The sequence below is a fragment of the Dysidea avara genome, chromosome 12 (genome assembly GCF_963678975.1).
Source record: "Dysidea avara chromosome 12, odDysAvar1.4, whole genome shotgun sequence".
Taxonomy (NCBI): domain Eukaryota; kingdom Metazoa; phylum Porifera; class Demospongiae; order Dictyoceratida; family Dysideidae; genus Dysidea; species Dysidea avara.
The window spans coordinates 719,455-740,846 of NC_089283.1; the positions used below are offsets into that span (position 1 = coordinate 719,455).

Here is a 21,392-nt window from a genome sequence, read left to right on the forward strand (position 1 = left end):
CTGACCCACAATCAAAAATTTTAGGTATGCATAAGCGCATGCGTTTATAATTTTCAGAAAAAACTTTTTGTAAAAATCATACTATCTGTTAGGCGCATACGCCTAATAAATAATTGTGGTGAGTGTAACATGGAATCACCACGTTGTCAGAGTAGTTAATAGTCGCCACGCCAGTGTGTAAGAATATTTGACCCCATTTCTGGGTGAAATCCTTTGTGATAAACAAGATTATCACTATCCAGATGGCTGATTTGCTGTATAGATAGTGAAGGGAGACCTCAAGGGGGACGTAAACGCTTGAAGACACATTAATTTTTCAGTACTCTCAGCTTTTCTTGATATTTCTTGCTGTGCGTAGCATTTTCCTGTGCATTTATCATCCATGGTTAGTTACAAGAAATGTGTATGCGCTTAACAAATGCATGCGCTTAACAACCCGACTCTACAGTAAGTGTTACATATTAGCTGTAACACAGGGCATTCAGGCTTCACCTAGTATGTATGCCCTCGGGCCTCAGGCAGTCGGGCATACATATCAGGGCAAAGTCCTCATGCCCGTGTTACAACTATTACTTAAACATCATTTTCTAGTAAACTTTGTGTAAAAGTACCAAACCATTATGTGTAACAATAATATCATGATATAAAATTTTATCACAATATAGAAATTAATTATGATACATGATATTATCGATGTATTACACATCACTATCATTATTATAGTAACATGTCCACCACTGACTACACCTGATGATGGTTCATATAATTGTACAATGGGAGGTGATGGAGCTCATGTTGTTGGAGATACTTGTACCCTAACATGTGATGATGGGTTTGAACCAAGTGATAGTATTAGTAGACAATGTGATAATGATGGTAGCTGGTCTGGTAGTGATCCTACTTGTGATAGAGGTCAGTGTGGGGTACCATTATTCATGTGAATATTATGGCTACAAGATACACTACCATGTGTCTTGGTCTACTTTACTACAATTTTCCGTTGTGTATATATCAGCTATTACAATATCACTATTCCTCTCTTCAGTATCATGTCCACCACTTGATGGTCCTGATAATGGAGTAATTGACTGTACTGGTAATGTTTATGGAGACACATGTTCCTTCACATGTGATGATGGTTATGAGCTAACTGGTAGTGACACTAGGACCTGTCAGAGTGATGGAAACTGGAATGATACTGAGGCTGAGTGCGAACAAGGTAATATTATTAATTTTGCTGTTGTATGCATCCCTGACAATAGCTATTACGAGATATACCCTTTGAGTTTTACAGTGTTGTCATTAATGACAGAATATTAAATGAGGTGTAAAGTGTCCAAGTACATGTTTAGGATTAGGATAAGGTACAGACAGTGTTCTTAACACATTCCATTTTATGGTGAAGAGATATGTAAACCAGTGGTTGTCATTACCAGCTAGTTTCTAATCAAATGGCTAAAACTTACACTAAGTTGTATAATTGCAGCATGGTGTACCTCAAACTGCCAAATATTTCCACCCTAAGATTTTGTGTGTTCATATCAGACTTATTGCGATGCAACTTAAAGGTAGCTATGTGTTTGTACCCATTTGATTAGGAATTAGCTGTTGGTGATTTTAAAACTCAAACTACACACCTAGTGTAATAATTATGACTTGGAAATTGAAAATGTTTTGGTTAAAGCAATATGATTTAACTTAATTTAAAATGAAAACTATATTTACTTGGTACATTGTAATTATTGTAACAGCACTTAATATCAGTATATACTGAATGTTTTCCAGCCAGGAATATTGGATATATAGTCAAGTCCAAACTTCAGAGTTATAGATAAGTGTACCTAAATGATGACTAGTATTTTGGTTTTACAAAAGATGTTGCTTTTTGGCTGGACATGTGCCCATGAGCCTTTTGAAGTATACTGCAATAAGAACAATGCACACATCTTGGGTTTATGTAGCGTAAGTCACCAATTATTGGCACCATTTCATCACACAATTGTAATTCCTTAATTCAATGACGTATGAACTTCCGGTTTGAACCATATAACAGAGCAGTCCTTCGTATCTTAACGCACCAAATTTTAATTATCTTACATAAGTGAGCATCTTGTTATAAGGAAAATCACAATGCCTATCATGCACCAATTATCGGCAACTGTACTTCGTGATTGAGCAATTATTGGCACAAAGTACAATTTTGTGTGTAACTCCATAATGCCTCGTTGGTTCTTTGTAAAATTTTTATGGAATGTGCAGTCCTTGGATAACTCCATTTCACAGAAGTTTTGCAAAGATGAGGCCAGCCGTTTGAGAGATATTCAGGTTAGACGCAAAAGCATACTGGTTTCCAATATAAGATTATTTTTATGCAATTCTATGGTTAACCAGCATAGCTTGTATAGTGCTTTAACAACAATAATCACTGAATGAAAACGATTGTAAGAAATGTTTTAGAGGGTATAACAGCCCATTATCAGTGACTCTTCACCACACTTTCAACAGTCCTAGTAGCTTCACTTTTTGCTTTAATGAGTCAAAAATCAGGCTAAGCAAATACTTTGTGTAGTAGTATTTAGTAGTATGTGTTGCTACATGTGTTTTCATCCAATTTCAACCTTGCACCATTGTTTTCTTTGATGTGGTATTATAGAAATTCATTTATGAACTACTTTACATTGCAAACAAATGCAAGAAGAACTCACAAAGTTTATAAGCTAGTAGGGATCAAAAGTGCTTAAATTTGTATTTTAAATAGTGATCACCCTTGTTTAAATACTATTCACTGTAATCATCCCTACTGGATTGTAAAATTTCTAATTGTTCATACGTATCTAATAACAATCACCTAAAATAATAACTATACAACATGTGAACACAAAGTTTAATATATATATACTCATTAATGGTTCTAAATGAGTAAGAACACTGAGAGTACAACCCCTAACTCATCATTTGGCTTGAGCCTGTTGTGCTTTTGAGCAGTGTTCCAAAATTTCCATTATTATGCTCCAGTCATGCTGATTTGTGCCCGACTGCCCCAAATATAGTCTTTAATAAAACTGTATTTTGCCTGAGTATGTATATATGTGAACGTTCTCTGTGATACATGGTGATTGTTATATGATCTTTAATCATCCTTCACCTTCACAAGTAGCTGAGAACTTTCACTGTGTTTACCTCTTTCTATTGGACTATCCCAATTTGTATCAAGCTTCAATAACATCATGCTCAGGTGCACAAAATTTGTACCTTTGGTGTTGGTGTTGTGTTCAATGCTTACCCATTATGCCACTAATTATGCTAGCAGTAATACTCACCTCCCACTGCATTAAGTGATCAAGATGCTCTAATAGAGCAGTCAAGTAACAACTCTATAGCTAATAAAGTAAGCTGCACAACTATTGCCCTACAATTAGTTCACAATTTAAAGCATGCAATTGTTAACTAAAAGTAGGTAATAGTTCAATATAAGAGCCTCTAAAATTTTATTGGAGGCATTCCTCAATCCCTAATCATAATATATTTTATTCAGTTTCAGAAATCCTTTAAAATTTCTAGATCCTCCACTGTTGGTTGTCATTACAGTGAAACCTGTGCATTAGGGACACCTTGGGACCAACCAAGCATGTCATTGTCAGGTCAGTTTGCATGCTAAGTACCAAGTATCCTGATTAACAGGTTATCAAGTGTCCTGATTAACAGGTTAACAAGTATCCTGATTAACAGGTTACCAAGTATCCTGATTAACAGGTTACCAAGTATCCTGATTAACAGGTTACCAAGTATCCTGATTAACAGGTTACCAAGTATCCTGATTAACAGGTTACCAAGTATCCTGATTAACACGTTATCAAGTATCCTGATTAACAGGTTATCAAGTGTCCTGATTAACAGGTTATCAAGTTTCCTGATTAAATGTTATCAAGTATCCTGATTAACAAGTTACCAAGTATCCTGATTAACAGGTTATCAAGTGTCCTGATTAACAGGTTACCAAGTATCCTGATTAACAGGTTACCAAGTATCCTGATTAACACGTTACCAAGTATCCTGATTAACACGTTATCAAGTATCCTGATTAACAGGTTATCAGGTGTCCTGATTAACAGGTTATCAAGTGTCCTGATTAACAGGTTATCAAGTTTCCTGATTAACAAGTTACCAAGTATCCTGATTAACAGGTTATCAAGTGTCCTGATTAACAGGTTACCAAGTATCCTGATTAACAGGTTACCAAGTATCCTGATTAACAGGTTACCAAGTATCCTGATTAACAGGTTACCAAGTATCCTGATTAACAGGTTACCAAGTATCCTGATTAACACGTTATCAAGTATCCTGATTAACAGGTTATCAAGTGTCCTGATTAACAGGTTATCAAGTTTCCTGATTAACAGGTTATCAAGTGTCCTGATTAACAGGTTATCAAGTATCCTGATTAACAAGTTACCAAGTATCCTGATTAACAGGTTATCAAGTGTCCTGATTAACAGGTTACCAAGTATCCTGATTAACAGGTTACCAAGTATCCTGATTAACAGGTTATCAAGTATCCTGATTAACAGGTTATCAAGTGTCCTGATTAACAGGTTATCAAGTTTCCTGATTAACAGGTTATCAAATGTCCTGATTAACAGGTTATCAAGTATCCTGATTAACAGGTTACCAAGTATCCTGATTAACAGGTTATCAAGTATCCTGATTAACAGGTTATCAAGTGTCCTGATTATACAGGTTATCAAGTATCCTGATTATACAGGTTACCAAGTATCCTGATTAACAGGTTATCAAGTGTCCTGATTAACAGGTTTCACTGTATAATTCCATAAGTATTTACCACATTAGGAGGCTCAGCTTTAATACCTTGCTAGTTTTTCATCTATATAGGTACAAGGGAAGCATGAAAAGAAGTTTGAGGAAAATGCAAAGTGGTCGGTTTTTTGCTCAGCAGGTCACATATTTCTTTTAATGGCAAGTAGGGTACTATTGGTTGTGTCCAAATATGCAATTGCTTTCAAAGAGAGTTTAGCTATCAATTTAGACCAAACGAGACTATGTTAACCAATAGAATAAGTAGTTGGTATTTATTATGTGATACATTGTTCTTGTACAGTGTTAGGAATTACCACCACGTCGATTAGTCCAACTCCAACTCCCAGCCCTACCACCTCTGACGTACCTACATCAATTAGTCTTGTTATGACCACTTCATTAGTGACACCTACCCCGTCACCTCCTCCACCAACTCTGATTATCAGTGGACAAGTTAGTGGACCTGATATTGGTTTACCACCTGTACCAGTAAAGATCACTTATCTGTTGGATGGAAGTGAAGATGTTCAATGGGAGATCACAGTACCTGAAGGAGTTAACTTGACCAACTATGGTGTATTGTTTCCAGTGTCTTTACTACCATCACTACAATTCCTCACCACTGATGAAAGTGTTAATGCTAACTTCTTTAATGGACTATTCTCTTCTGTAGCCATGGTTACAAGTAATGACACTTCTTTTACACTAAACATTACTGGTACTGGCTTAACCACTAATGGTAGCATAACAACTGTGAATTTTGGAGCAGTGGCATTTGGTGACTTTGATCTAACAACATATCCTGCTGACTTGTCCACAGTAAGTTACAGTTATTACGTAGAAGAATATGAACCAGGGAGGGTGATAATGTCTGGTAACATTGGTGATGATGACATCCCTCTATCTGTGATGTTCAACTACTCACCAACTACAGATGAAGTACCCTTTGATGATCGACAATTTGGAATTGACCAATCAAATGTTTCAGTAGAAGATGATGGGAGTACTCTGAGGTTTACATCAACTAGTTCATTGCTGCGTCTCCTTCCGACACCAGCCGTGTGTGCTGCTGGTAACCTAACAACTCCTTACATAGACTTCACAACTATAAAGGCTGCTCGTGAAATTGTATTTGAGGATGATCGTCCAACTCTCTGGCAAATAAATATTCCAAGTGGCAGTGAAGTGGAGGAATATTATCGTATTATACCATTACTGATATCACCAGTTTCTCTGGCATTTTCATCAGATGTAGTCGATGTGATGGGTGAAAACTTCTTTGTGAATGCAACACTACAGACTGATGATCACACATTTGTATTGGGTTTTACAAGTGTGGGAATTGTTGACTCCACAGAATATGACAATCTTGAAGTGTTACGGTTCAACACAGAGGGTAGTGGTAGTCTCCTAGAGACCTTCAGCAGAGACTCTCGTGGTCGTTCCTATATTCTGTTATTCAAAGAAGACACTCCTGGTAAAGTATTTGCTACGACAACTATTGGACGACACAGGCTGCGACTAGAGTTTACCTATGACAACAAGGATGATAAGCCGAGGTTCCAAGATGTCTGTTTAACAATGAACCATACTTCATTAAGTATAGACAATAACACTTTATCATTTAATCTATCAAGTACGTTAAAGAACTGGAACAGTAGTTGTCCAGAGGGAAGTGGTGGGTATAGATGTCGAGTTTGTCAAGGAGGATACTTTGGAAGACCAAAGAGAAACAGGCCATGTAGAAGGTGTAGGTGTAATGGACACTCTGACAGATGTCGCAGACGAAGTGGAAGATGTATTGGGTGTGGTGACAACACTAAAGGAAGAAATTGTCAATTTTGTGCTGACCTGTATTATGGAGATGCTGTAAATGATGTTTGTAAATGTGAGTTGTATATTACCAATACATACTAGGAGTGTGTAAGGTAGTACTGTATACTAGAGGTTTGTTTTTCTAGCCAGAAATATCACCCAAAAAAATGCCATCCTGGCACTATTGGTTAGGTATAACCAAACCCAAGAGTTCCTTTGTAAGTAAGACCCTAATGCTTTCAATAGATTGTTACAAACTTTTAAAACAATTATTTAATGGAATTTTGAACTGACTGCCAGCCTGCCTGCCTGCCTGCCTGCCTGCCTGCCTGCCTGCCTGCCTGCCTGCCTGCCTGCCTGCCTGCCTGCCTGCCTGCCTGCCTGCCTGCCTGCCTGCCTGCCTGCCTGCCTGCCTGCCTGCCTGCCTGCCTGCCTGCCTGTCTGCCTGCCTGCCTGCATGCATGCCTTCAGGCAAGCATAACTGAATCACGGCTAAGGCTACAGGCTTGATTTTTTCACTATTTTGACATCACTTCATCCTGAGATGTGGCTTTTGGCATACTGCAGTATGTACATCATGGACTTACCTTTGTCCTCCTTTGTGTCCCATTTCTTTTTACTGACTGCCCAAGGTGTCGATTTGCTTTAGCGCGATGCATGGCTTCTGTACATTTGTAAACTTCCGTGGTGATTGATTGCGCTTGTGATATTGTTCTTCGTTTATAACGCTGTGTAATGGGCTGAACATAACTGAAAGCAAAGCGTAATAGCCACTTTACTTTTGAGTCAGTAATTGATAGCTGGAGTGCGTGTTCAGACTAAAACATTACTTCTGGCACCATCCTTTCTTTTGATGTGGTATGCAAGGGTAGAGTAATGTTACAAAAAAGTAAACAAACAAGTATAAGGAAAAATTAGGAATTTTAAGTTTGATTAGCTATAGGGATCGTAGGAAAAAGTTGGGAAACAAGGGAGGTCACCTACACTTGCAGATATATTAGTGAACATTTAATCCCTATTCAGTCATGGATGTAAACTGAAGTAAGGATTAAATGTTCATCTGCAGGTGTAGGCAACCTGCCTTATTTCCCTACTTTTTTCTATGATCCCCACAGCTAATTGAACTTAAAATCCTAATTTCTCCTTGTACGTACTTGTAATGATAGTATAGGGGTTAGAGTAGACTGAGGTGTTAACTTCTATATATGGTATGTTAATATATTTTGATGATTTGATATCTGTAGCTTGTGATTGTGATCAAGATGGATCTCAAGATCTGACATGTAACAGAGAAAGTGGACAGTGTAAATGTCATGATGGTATCACCAACAGAACTTGTAACAGTTGTATCAATGAAGGATTCTGGGGACCAAAGGATGGCCAGTGTAGAATCTGTACATGTGTTCCTAACAATACTATAGAGTGTGTACAGGTTAGTAACACTATTGTTGATGAACATTATTACCAGCCACTGACCATTACATGCTTCTGGTGTTGCTCAAATATTTTTCAGTAATTAAAACAGCTTAACCCATTCATGGCTGCAACTGCCATATGGTGGATTTTTTAAAACTAAATGACTCATAGCTAATTACACTGCTATTGTGTCCTTCTTATTATGGTGTGGTTATCCTGAAATATACACATCCACAGAGGACCCATTTCTGGAATTATTGGACAATTTGCTCATTGTTGCAAGTACTAGGGACCCACCAATTGTGACGGACTGAGCAAAAACTGGTCATTTATGCACATTCCTCAAATTCCATTTTATCAGCCAAAGTTTCAACCTTTTGTGATTAATAGCCATAGCACTAAGCAGTTGGAACAGAATTAAATTCAATTTCTACAGCAACAGTACAACAAATGAATTATTTAATCATTCATAACTCATGACTGAAACAAGCTACAAAGATGGGTTTGGCTCAGTCTGTTCATCATAAACTAGCAAATTAATAAAAGTATAGTGTTTGCCCTGGATAAAGAAGAAGGCCATTCCAACAATGAAATGACATTGGTAAACTTTATTTCTGCCACTTTGTAAATAAGCATCTGTAACGTGTGCCTTACATTGTACACTACAAACACAAAACAAAAATTTGCTTACTCTCCATGAAAAGGCCAATCTGATGGTGCATAGGTTTATTGATTTGAGTTTTGTTTCAGTGCATACCAAAGTGGTTATAAAATGTGCATAAAGTTTTATGTAGCATGTGTATTTGTGTATTCTATTCAGTTTATTTTAATACATTTTTATTGCAAAATAGAATGTTACAAAAATGGCCGATTTTTGCTCAGCAGGTCACAAATATACTTTTTGTTTTTACCTGTTATGCTTTTGAGCAGCGTTCAAAATTATGACTATTATGCTCAAAATTATGTTCAATATTTAAGCCTCAATTTCTATGTTTATTAATGAATGTTGTGCTTTATATAAGTAAACAATAAGTGGCTGAAGCACAGACAATAAATTCTTGCTTGTTAAATACTTTTTGCAGAAAGATTGGCATACTCTAATAGAGCAGTCAGCTACAATTAGAGTTACTGACTGTTCTATTAAAGTATTTTTCTGTGATGTATTTTGACAAGTTAGGATTTATAGTATATATGACAGTATTGTGCATATTATGCTGCTCAATACTCTAAGGCACCTACCATATTGTCTCGAATTATGGCATGGGCGTTTATTTCTTTCAAGCAACTTTTTACCCCGGCTACTAAACGAGACTGGTGACTATACAAGACTGGCATTTATATACCTGATCAGCATTCACGAGTCAACTTCATATCTTGGTGTTGTACTCTCCTGGACTCTCCTTGATGTTTACTTCAGTATATTTCACAGATTCAAGTTTAAAGGGAACTCTATAAAACGTTCTTCACTTCATCATTTATAACTCTGCCCGGAATTGTTAAGAATAATGACTGCACTAAACGTTTATTTGAGATCCAGCGTTTATTCGAAACCCAGTGTTTATTTTTGTTATGATGCTGTATATCCCCAGGGACTAAGGTGTTTATACGAGACCGGCCGTAATTCGAGGCAATACGATATTATGCTTAGCATAATTGATAGGTCCCTAGTTACAAGTTTATTTTGTAATCTGCTAAATTTTACATGTAAGAATAGGTGTAAAGTGTTTTATGTGATTGTTTCTTTGGGTTGATAGTAAGATTTTCAAATACTTACCAGAACTATTTTTGATGTATAAAAACCAGAAAAAACCTTTTACATTATTTTCATCTTTGTTGCGTTCTTTGTAAATATATAAACAATATACTGAATTTGTGAATCCATAACAATTTTTTTGACATTACTAAGTAGTTTAGTGTTCAGGTAGTTTAGTGTTCAGGTAGTGTTGGTATACTGACAAGACTTAAGTAGTGATTACAGTCCACCAAAAAATCCAGCCACAAATGGGTTTGAGGACTCTTATAAATACATTTGCATTCTATTTATGGTATATAGCTCTCTTTTTTTAATAACGCATGTGCTTCTTGTGCTTTCATCTGTTTACACTGCCAAAGAAACTATAAGCTAGGATATTGACTATAAGCTAGGATATTGACTATAATACTTGCTCTACAGATCAACCCCTGATATAGAAAACTTTGATTGAGGTATGGTAAATTTGCCTGTTTAAAAGTACCAATGTAAGACTATTTGCAGCCATATGCTGATCTATTTGGCAAGCAAAACTGCCATTGTTATAGTGGGTTACATTTGAAGCAGAAAATTTTACAGAAGTGAAGGTTTTAAATTTCAAAGAGTGGATATTTCAAAGACAGTGTGGATTTCAATAAAACAGAAATTTGCATCACAAATTATCAAAAAATGATTAATTTGATGGAGTAACCCCTACCCCCTTGTACTGGATGGTAGAATGGGGGAGTCTCAAATAGAGTAAATTCTAATCAGCCACCAGTTTGATTATATCTATTCTAGAATCTTTGCTAGAACAGCAGTAGACAGCAGTTATTCCAAGCAATGGCCATTCTAGTTCAGCTGCTTACAAACTATTGGTGCAACATTTAGTACTAAAATTCGAAGAATATATGAATCATGAAAATGTTGGATCACATAAAGTCAATTGCAAGGTGTATAATTTGAGGGGTACTTTTACATGTGGGAATTTATTTTTGAAGAATAACAGGACTTGGGAATTATTTTTAAAGAGAAGGGCCTCTTAGAAACCACAAATGAAAACCCTTCAAAAATTTCCCACTATATATATATGGTACACTGTATACATGGGTTTGTTATTGAGTACTACTACTATATAGTAACTTTCATTTTGTGGTACATATTAGGAAAGTGGTGACTGTTTATGCCAGACTGGATGGATTGGTGTCAATTGCTCAGAAGCTGGTATGTCATGTGTAGTATTAATTCTACACTATAGGAATAATTATGTGTATCGATTGTGTGTTGTGTGTGAAATACTTGGCAATGTATTACACATGTATGTCATCTAGTTTGTGTGTGTGTGTGTGTGTGTGTGTGTGTGTGTGTGTGTGTGTGTGTGTGTGTGTGTGTGTGTGTGTGTGTGTGTGTGATGTGAGGCAGCATTGTCAAGTGGCTAGAGCATTGGCTTGGTAATTGAAAGGTTCCAGGTTCGATGCTCAGTTATGCCAATTTGGTGTTGTTGTTTCCTTGAGTAAGAGACTTTACTCACATTGCTCCAGTCTACCCAGCTATTAATGAGGACCTGGTGGCCTGGTGAAAGTATCCATCCAGCTGTAACATCAATGGGTACCTAGTGCTTACTAGGGAAGCAAATACCCAACTGTTCTTGTCTTGCTTAGTGGTGTTAGGGTCATTGTGGAACTTTGGATTCTGTGGCCTCTCTCCGTAAGACCTAGATAGTTCTCCTGTGGGTTACTAGTCCAGGATTTGCCTACACAAGATTCAAGTACCTAAGTGGTGCACAGGCATCCCAGTGTTGGTCTGCTGGGTGGCAAGAGCTGTGTTTTGCATGGCTGCCAAAGGCTTTTGTGTTGGTGTGTGTGCTGCCCACCCAGTTGTGATAGCAATGGGTACCTGGTGTTAACCAGGGAAGTATATGCCAACTGTCCATGGCTCACATAGTGGTTGTTAAAGGCTCAGCCACACTTGTGAGACATGGTCCAGTCTCCTGAATATTACTGGTCCTGGATTTGCCTGCTCTGATTTATAGCACCTGATTAGCGCGCAGACATCCTAGTGCTGGTGCATAACCATGTTAATGGTAACTGAAAGCCTTTCTTTTGTTTTTGTGTGTGCATGCATGCATGCTGGCTATACCAATTACCATAAAGGTTAATTTAAAATCAAATCGTGTGTGTGTGTGGTGTGTGCGTGCGTGTGTGTGTGTGTGTGTGTGTGCTAGCATGCGTATGTGTGAATGTGTGCGCACACGCATGTGTGTATATATATTGCACAAAAAAGTAGGTCTCACTTTCTTTAGATAGTGATTACAATTACATGGCGTAGTAACAAGAAATACCCATCCATTTTAAAGGTAGACATCTTGTTATTTCTGCAGCAGAAGTATAGTTAGGGTTTGCAGTCTTGTTGGTCTGGAGTCAACAAACTTTGAAAGTTTCACGCTCTATGGTTTGAGCTGTATTAGCTATTGTGTGCAAAATGTTAGCTAGTTAGCTATGATACATACTGCTCAAATGTAACGTCATCTCACAAGAGCGTGAGCAATTAAAAACCTGCTAATTAAAGGTTGTGGCACCTTTCCATGTACAAGTATAAACAAGATGAATACTCATAAGCAAAACAGGTGCCATACCTTTTAATTAGCAAGGTTTTTTTAAATTGCTCATACTCTCGCGAGACAACATTGCATTTGAGTAGTACATACCATACTTGACAAGTGTTGATTGTTAGGGATAAACAGGGGTGTAGCCAGAACCCGGACCACCAGGGCCCATGCCCGGGCATCAATAATTCGAGATACTCTAATAGAGCAGTCAGATCGAGATATATCAGTCTCAGTATTCAATCAGAGAAAGCAGTGTAGCAAGCTACATATGTAGTTATAAATAAGGAGGTGTAGTTGGTGGAGGGGAGATCAAGGACGCAGCCAGGGGAGGGGAAGGGGTTCAGATGAACCCCCCTTTCAGAGGAAGAATATTTTAAAACTAAAAATCACATCAAATCTTACAGTCCTGGAGCTCTGCGGTAGCTACTTGCACACTAGCGCTTCTCTGTACTACTCTTGAGGGTCACATTGTATTAATGCTGAACTAATGCAAATCATTGAAATCTATTGCATCATGTGATCAGTAGTGCATGTGATGCATAATGGAAATGGCGAAATAGTGTTGATTGGTTGAGGCAGACATATTACAAGGCAGCAGCTACTGAGTGGTCGTGTTATACATGTGTCAGGTGAACACAAACTGTGAATAGTTGATAGATGAATGGTTTGTTTATTTTTCACATGTTGCAAGCACGTGATGTCTTGAATACATTGGAGTACAAGCAAGTCTAAAGTTACTGACCATCAACAGAAGGGCCCACTGAGAATAATGTATACCCGGAAGGAAGTATTGCCAACTAATTAAGGGACTCGAATGTGGAGGGTTCCCGTATGCTAGAAAATTTGAACTTGGCTGTCTGGAAGTGAAGTATTAGCTACAATAGGTTTATAGTTTCTATAAGCTGCATAAATAGCAGTGTGTAGGTTTTAGCTAGCTAGATGCACAAACAGCACTTTTTAATGTTATATATTACTGCCTAAGGAAACATTTTGTGTATCATTTTTTCGTTCAGACGTGGTCTAGGGGGAAGCACCCAGCCAAGAATATTTCACTTGAAATCCGAACCCCCTTCAAGAAAATCCTGGCTACGCTCTTGGAGATATTGTCAGTAGGTTTGGTCTTTAGCATACAGCTAGGCCCTGGCATCACCAAAAATCTGGCTACGCCCTTGGGGATAAAATTGGATACTGATACTGACCGAAAAACACCTCCATAATTTACCATTTGAGATTAACTGTAAGGAAGTTTTCAAAGTAGCTACAAAGAGAAACAAATCCAATTATTTTAAGAGGCACTCGATAAGTATAAAGTGGACATGAAGCTGTTCTGGGTGACAGACTGGTCAGATAAGTGTTGTGTCTGTTTCTATCAAATTGTTGTCATTAAATAAATGCATTTTAACATCAAGTTTGAAGTTTTTAAAGTTTATTTCAGCCTGGCAAAAAGTGGTAAGGGTCTGGCTAAACTGATTACTGACAGTCTGTAGTTCAATCAAACTCACCTGTCCGTGATTAGGTTTGGGTGAGGTCACTAATAATTTAAACACTTGATGCTTTGTGCAGTGCTGTTGTCTACACACTGCAATTTTTACCCTTGTCACAATACAGGCATTGCATCTTCATGTTTATGGTGAAAATTGCATAGCTTGATGTTAATTGCCTTAGCACCTTTTGGTTTTATTTTACAACTCCTGACAACAATAACCTCGTATATTTTATGGATCTAACAGTTGTTTTATATTTAGGTAGTTGAGTGGGCAAGATATGTAGTCAAAGTGTGATTTTTGACAAATTTTGCCCTATTTGGGGCTCACCCAGATGGATAGAGATGTTCACATTTAATCATCCTTCATATGTGACTTCTTCCCTTGTTAACTGGGTCCGTATTAATACAGTTGGGTATAGACTGATGCAATGTGAACTTAATCTAGGAACAACAGCAACTGAACATTGAACAGAAACACATGCGCTCTGTCCACACAAGCACGTACACACACTACACCACACTCTTACTAACGAACATGTGTGTTTAACACTTTACATCAATCCAAGAACACAATATGACAGTATAAAACTGTTGTTCATAATGTGATTACCACACTGAATATTATCTAATTTTGTAGATGTTATTATTATTCCTGTCGGTAATGAGACTCTTCCAACCCCAGTTGTGTGTGCTGTTGGTAACTTAACGGGTCCTGAAATAACCTCAACAACTGTAAAAGCTACTCGTGAAATTGTAGCTGAAGAAGATCGTCCAATCTTGTGGACTATAAATGTGCCAAGTGAAGATGATCTTGAGGAATATTATCGTATCATACCATTACTAATACCATCAGTATCTGTGGGATTTACATCTAATATAATAGATGTGATAGGAGACGATTCTGTAATGACTGTGACTTTCACCTACCGAAGACGTACTTACACATTGATTTTTACAAATACAGGACTGATTAACTCCACTGAGTTGGATGATGTTGAAGTGTTAGGGTTTAGTGCTGATGGTTCTGGTAGTTTCAGAAATGCCTACCAAAGAGGTTCTGACTCTGATTCATTCACGTTGTTCTTCAGAGAAGAGTCTCCAGGAATAGTTTCTGCAGTTGGTAGTAGGCTACGAATAGAATTTAGTTATGATGCCCAAGACAATCAGACAAGGTTCCAAAATGTCAGTATGTTTATCAGGCACACATCATTACTATCAAACAATGGAACGTTAACATTTAATGTATCGACTACAGTAGTAGGATGGAACAGCAATTGTCCTGCTGGTAGTGGTGGATTTAGATGTGGAGTGTGTATAGGAGGATACTTTGGGAGACCAAACAGAGGCAGGCCTTGTAGAATGTGTATGTGTAATGGACATTCTAACAGATGTCGCAGAAGAAGTGGGAGGTGTATAAACTGTGCTGATAACACAGCAGGAAAGAATTGTGAAGTGTGTGCTGATGGATTTTATGGAGATGCTGTAAACGGTGTTTGCATACGTGAGTTAAACACCAAACTTGTTTGTTAGATGTGTATCGACTATTTGCTAAGTGTAGGTTAGAGACCTAGAATGAGGATCTTCATAGATTTTAAAAACAGAACGAAGCGAGGTTTTTAAAATACACGAAGATCCAAGGGCGTGGTCTCTAACCGACTTAGAAAATGTATGCATTATATATGGGCATATAGGTGGAATCATTGTGGGATTGGGTTATATGTTGTACTGACATCGTCATGCAATGTTAAAAATAATAATCATGGAGGACTGAACATGTTTTTGTTGAAGTGTTGAAAAAAATCGAAAGCTTGCACCGCTTCCTTTCGCAAGTTAGACTAATTGGATCTGGCACAGCTGGGAAACGGCAGTGATCAGTAATGTTGAGCCGGGTTAGCGGTATAGCCAGTGCCTATGGCGCCACAGCAGTGTAAAGAACACGTCTGTCTAAGAAGTAGCTTGTGTGGATTTATACGATGGGATCGAGTTATCACAAGTTGTGCCTACAGTGGCGCCACAGTAGCACGAAGAACAGGCACAGTTTCTAATATGGACCACACCCACATTACACGTAGCGAAAAATAACGTTCTACAAGGAAGCTTACCTAGTTAGCTCTTGGTAAAGTCCATCCATAGTTTAATAGATGACGAAAACAGCCATAAAACACTCTAGAAACAGATGGGCACTAAACAGAATTTTCTGTAATATTTTTGGACTTCTCCGTTCATCATGACAAACGTACGTACAACGTTAGATTGTACCCCCCATAATCGAATTCTTTTAGGCATGCCTATAAAATGAATAGAGTGGTTAAGCACATGTTGGCCTGGGTGACTGGTCACCCACTGCAGGCTATCTGCCTGATTATGCTTGGAGGGAGCATTGCAAATCAATGATTGAAAGTGAGATTTGTGATGCTTGAGGTCTTTTCTGCTAGCAGCCAGTAGCAGGTTACTAACCATTTTAAGAACCTGCTAGCAGGTCTCTTAGTGGATTTTAAAGACCTCATTATCCCCCAAAGATCAAAGCATATTATGCATACCATTTTCTAATTTATAAACTTACACTAAACAATAAGTTTATAAGCTTGCAAAACACTTCATTGACATGCCTGTAGCATTCAAACATTGCGCAAATGTGTGGGCATTTAAGTGGATACTAACAGCCATGCTGAATTAGAGGAAGGCTTATTTCTACTACATTTCTTGTTTACAAGAAGCTGTCAAAGTTCAATGAGTTCTTTGAAATATACAGGATTCCATGTAATTTAGTAGCCCTCAGACAGGCACAGGGCCTTCAGGTTACTAAATTCCAAACAAGCTTGTGTTTCGAGGTCTATCTATTAGTCAATCAATTGGTTATATGGATTTGAGCAAATTAAAATCACATGCACAGAAGACCTCAATAATTATGTTGTCCATCGTAGTAATTTCAATTTGTTTAAGTTACAGCTATGGCCCAGTACAAGGGCAATGTCATAGTTATCACCTCAGTCCAAGGGTGAGAGTGATACTGCATTAGCATTGCCAAAGGGATATAACTATGATATCCCAGTATGAAACACAACCTGCAAACCATCATTAAGTGAATTTAGTGGAAGTGACTCATGTAGCACAAACAAACATCATGGCCACTCTAAGTTGCTACACATTATCTAAGTACTCTTACCCAGTCATCCTCTCTCTGCTTGCACAACATGGCTGACTTCAAGATTTGTTCTCATGCACTAATTGGCAACCCATTCACTGGGTGATAAGTTAGTTGTCACCTAGTGTAGCACTTTGATCCTCTCACACACTGGGGTATAAGTAGTGTTTATACACTTCTCATGTGTGTATAGTTTAGTGTATTCATCAACAGACTGATGTACAAACTGACTTAATGTTGTTTCACAGCTTGTGAATGTGACCCTGAGGGATCTCGTAACAGACGATGCAACAAAAAGACTGGACAGTGTCCTTGTTATGATGGTATCACTAACAGAACTTGTGACACTTGTATCCGAGAAGGATTCTGGGGACCACTTAACGGAAGGTGTAGAAGATGTAGATGTAATCCTGAAAACACTTTGGAGTGTGTTAGGGTGAGAGTTGTTAGTAGTGACTAGTGTACATGTTGTGATGTTAACACTGTAGAGAACTGGAAAGTGTAACTGTAGAAGTGGATGGACTGGAAATGATTGTTCTAAACGTGAGTCACTTATAATAGTGTTCTTCATTGTGAATGAATCTTGGAAAACTTATCCAAAGTTTGCATTTAAGCAGTTTTGAGATAAGTGGTTTCACACCATATACCATTATAACTTGCAGCATATGTTTCAGATCATTATACTCAGTGTTGGGAGTAACGCGTTACTTATGTAACGCGTTATGTAATATTATTACTTTTGTGGTAACAAAGTAATATAACGAAATACGCTATAAAAACAGGTAATATAACGCAAGTTACTTTACTTACAAATGTAACGCGTTACCTAAGTAATATAGTTACTGTAACGAGTCTAATATTACGTAATATTATTACTACAAGTAACAAAGTTACTAATCTCGTTAGTTATCCTCTGAGTAACGCCTAGCCACAACGAAGTAACGAGGCCTACTGAATGAAGCTTATTCATCAGCTTCTTACTTATAACCAAAATTTGAATATTGTCCAACAATGCAATCATGTCACGTGATAAGGTGATAGTTTCACTCGTGACAGCTTAAGGCTGTGGACACAAAGTAATATAATATGTAATATTATTACAGTTACTTTATTTTATGGGTAATATGTAACTGTAACTAAATAGTTCAGTTACAAGTAATATGTAATATGTAACTAGTTACTTTTACAAAGTAACTTGCCCACACTGATTATACTATACTGGTGCTCACATAAGAGGTTACCAGCTATAGGCTTTACAATGAACAAGGACAATAACTACATGTTAATACTAAAAATGAAATGATAAGACTGTACTGGTTCCTTGATATCACCACCGGTTGATGAAAATTAGACCATGTCAATTATTGCCAACAAAATGTGTAATCACATTATTATCATGATAACCAAATAATTGCCCATCCCTATCACACTCATTGTACAATAGGTAATCTCTCTTTATAATGAACTAATTTTGTTTTAGATTATTCCAACTGTTCTATAATAGTATGTATGAGTACATAGTTTTAAAAAATCTGACTAATGTCTGGAAACCAGTGAAATCCCATAGAACTGCACTTGGAAAGGTTGCATGTGTGCCAATACACCAATGTGACACTTTCACACTTCAGATCAGCGGGATTCCAGGGGATACATTTGCCATGTATACATCTTCACAGAGATTGTATACTGGTGTACATTGAGATGTAACCTGGGAAAGTAGTTGCACTTCAATAGAGCAAACATAAAAACAAGCATAGCCTTGATGTGGATGAGGTATAGGGTACCGGCCTATTTGTTTTACAAAATGCTCTGGATAAGATTTTACTGTAAAGTTCTAATGATAATAATAATAGTTTGTATGGCAAATATAGTACTTTGATCTTCACTCCAAAGTTCTTTAAGTAATAATTAAATGCTTACATGACTAAAATCATGAATGGAGTCTTACCACAGATAAAATCATTTCAGTATCCTTGCCATTTTGCAAGTTCGGAAATGTTAGTTAAAGGTTAAAGGTGAGAACTTGTCTTATAGCACATTCACAAACATTTCAGCACGTTTTCAAATATGGTCCACACCCACATTACAGATAACACAAGTTAATAACTCTACAGCAAAGCTTACTCCTTTAGGCATTTAGTATACATTGTAATTATCTTAAGCATTAAAACACAAATTTCCCAAGATTAGACCTACTCAACTTTGTCCACGATTTGTCCGTTCATTATAGCAAACGTAGCTACAACAATATGTGCTGCCTAGCCATAATTGAATCTTTCAGGCATGTATATTAGTGGTTGCACTCGTATTGGGTGATTACTCACCCGACAAGGATTATTAACCTGAAACAGAAGTGTTAAATATTAGCTGTAACATGGGCACTTGGGATTTGCCTGATATCACAGCCTTTCGGTTTTGGACATACATATCAAACAAATCCCATGTTACATAATGACTAATACTTCAGTAGTGATTAATACTTCAGTAGTGACTAATACTCCAGTAGTGACTTATATATCAGTAGTGACTAATACTTCAGTAGTGACTTGAACAACATGGCATGCAGTGTGTACCTGCTTGGCTACATTATTGTACCTACATTATTACATTTTATACAAACAGTCCAAGGAAATGTTAGTGGTTTGGTTCAGTGTTTAGTGATACTCAGTAGCTTCTCAATAAAGTAATGTATAAGTTGAGTTTTGGTTTGGATGGGCTCTGGTTCACTGATGCACTAATTATATGAACTGAGCAAAATGCAGCTTGTTATAGTTCACAATTACTTGTTGTATTGCACCAGTTTATAACAGTACATCTGGTGCTACTCAACTATTATGGTAGTTAGGGATGTGGTTGGACAGTATTAATGAAAATAATTCATGTACTGCACCGGTAATGAGGTGACTCAAGGGTATAGGAAGATCTAAATTATTGCTCACTCAGTGAATATAGCTTGAATTAGTGTATCGATAATTTTTTATTTGTGTCCTCTATAGCTACTGGTTGTCCGGAAGGAGCATCACTCCAAGATGGATGCACAACATGTATTGATGGTTACTATGGAGACCCAGTTAATGGGAAGCCATGTCAGAAGTGCATATGTAATAATAACATTGACCTCAATGTGACTGGAAACTGTGATACTCGTAATGGTAACTGTCTCAAGTGTATCAATAACACCACTGGTAACCAGTGTCAGGTCTGTGCTGACCGTTTCTATGGAGATGCTGTCAATGGAACATGCTTACGTAAGTTAGTTCACATATCACTTAACAAGAGCATTAATAATTGTGAGCATATGATGATAGTATGATTTTAAATGTTTTAAGGCACTGTTCATGGTATGTTATATCTGAGTTTATACTTAAAGACACGACCAATTAGAGAAAGCCCTATAACACCACAAAATGGTCCACACACCATTCTGTTACTTGTGGCATATATTGTGACATGATGTTGTGTTGGTTGTAGCTTGTGAATGTGACCCTGAGGGATCTCGTAACAGACGATGCAACAAAATGACTGGACAGTGTCCTTGTTATGATGGCATCACTAACAGAACTTGTGACACTTGTATCCGAGAAGGATTCTGGGGACCACTTAACGGAAGGTGTAGAAGATGTAGATGTAATCCTGAAAACACTTTGGAGTGTGTTAGGGTGAGAGTTGTTAGTAGTGACTAGTGTACATGTTGTGATGTTAACACTGTAGAGAACTGGAAAGTGTAACTGTAGAAGTGGATGGACTGGAGATGATTGTTCTAAACGTGAGTTCCATCAGTAAAATTAATTAATATGGTATACGATGAATCTATGTGTAAAAGTCTACTGATACAAATAGTGGTGTAGATACCAGTTGTGTTGTTAAACTTCATGTAGCCGTGTGAGATGTGAAAAAAACAAGAAGCCAGAATTGTTAAGTACTGGCTGAATGCAGAGGAAAGCCTGGATCCCAGGTTGTGTGGATCCTCTGGTACTTACCTAGACTGCAATCTGTCTGTGGATCAAGTCACCACCTGGATGGTCTGGGATTTTTTCTGCATTCAGCATAGTTTTCAGGTTCATGTTTCTGATTTGTTGTGCCACAGGCTAATTTGTTCCCTCACTGCTGGTTCCTAGAGGGATGGTTAGACAATGATGAATGATGACAATGATGACAATAAACTATTCTAATATTGGAAGGGAGAGTGTCAAACTGTGCCATAGGCTGAGCCCATAAAATAACCCGCACACCTTCGTTTCCTCTCGTAAATTTGACCACCGCCGATTGCCCAGATTAAACACATTACTAGTTAAAGATGAGTGGTCCACATGAAGTCACAATGGTCATCCAGATGTGTCAGTTTGGCTAGCAAAACTGTAAGGTAGGGAATGGCAAC

General features: G+C 37.6%; 1 protein-coding gene across 1 annotated transcript in view; it reads left to right on the top strand.

Annotated features, from left to right (window-relative positions):
• Positions 1-21,392, top strand: part of LOC136241382 (uncharacterized) — an 84,779-nt gene that overhangs the window by 61,498 nt on the left and 1,889 nt on the right. The window contains exons 35-45 of the mRNA XM_066032572.1: positions 724-912; positions 1,046-1,219; positions 5,117-6,703; positions 7,875-8,062; positions 10,942-10,999; positions 14,507-15,370; positions 17,263-17,450; positions 17,503-17,557; positions 20,011-20,262; positions 20,486-20,673; positions 20,726-20,780. Of these exons, the coding sequence (XP_065888644.1) occupies positions 724-912; positions 1,046-1,219; positions 5,117-6,703; positions 7,875-8,062; positions 10,942-10,999; positions 14,507-15,370; positions 17,263-17,450; positions 17,503-17,557; positions 20,011-20,262; positions 20,486-20,673; positions 20,726-20,780 (3,798 nt within the window). The remainder of the gene's footprint in view (positions 1-723; positions 913-1,045; positions 1,220-5,116; positions 6,704-7,874; positions 8,063-10,941; positions 11,000-14,506; positions 15,371-17,262; positions 17,451-17,502; positions 17,558-20,010; positions 20,263-20,485; positions 20,674-20,725; positions 20,781-21,392) is intronic.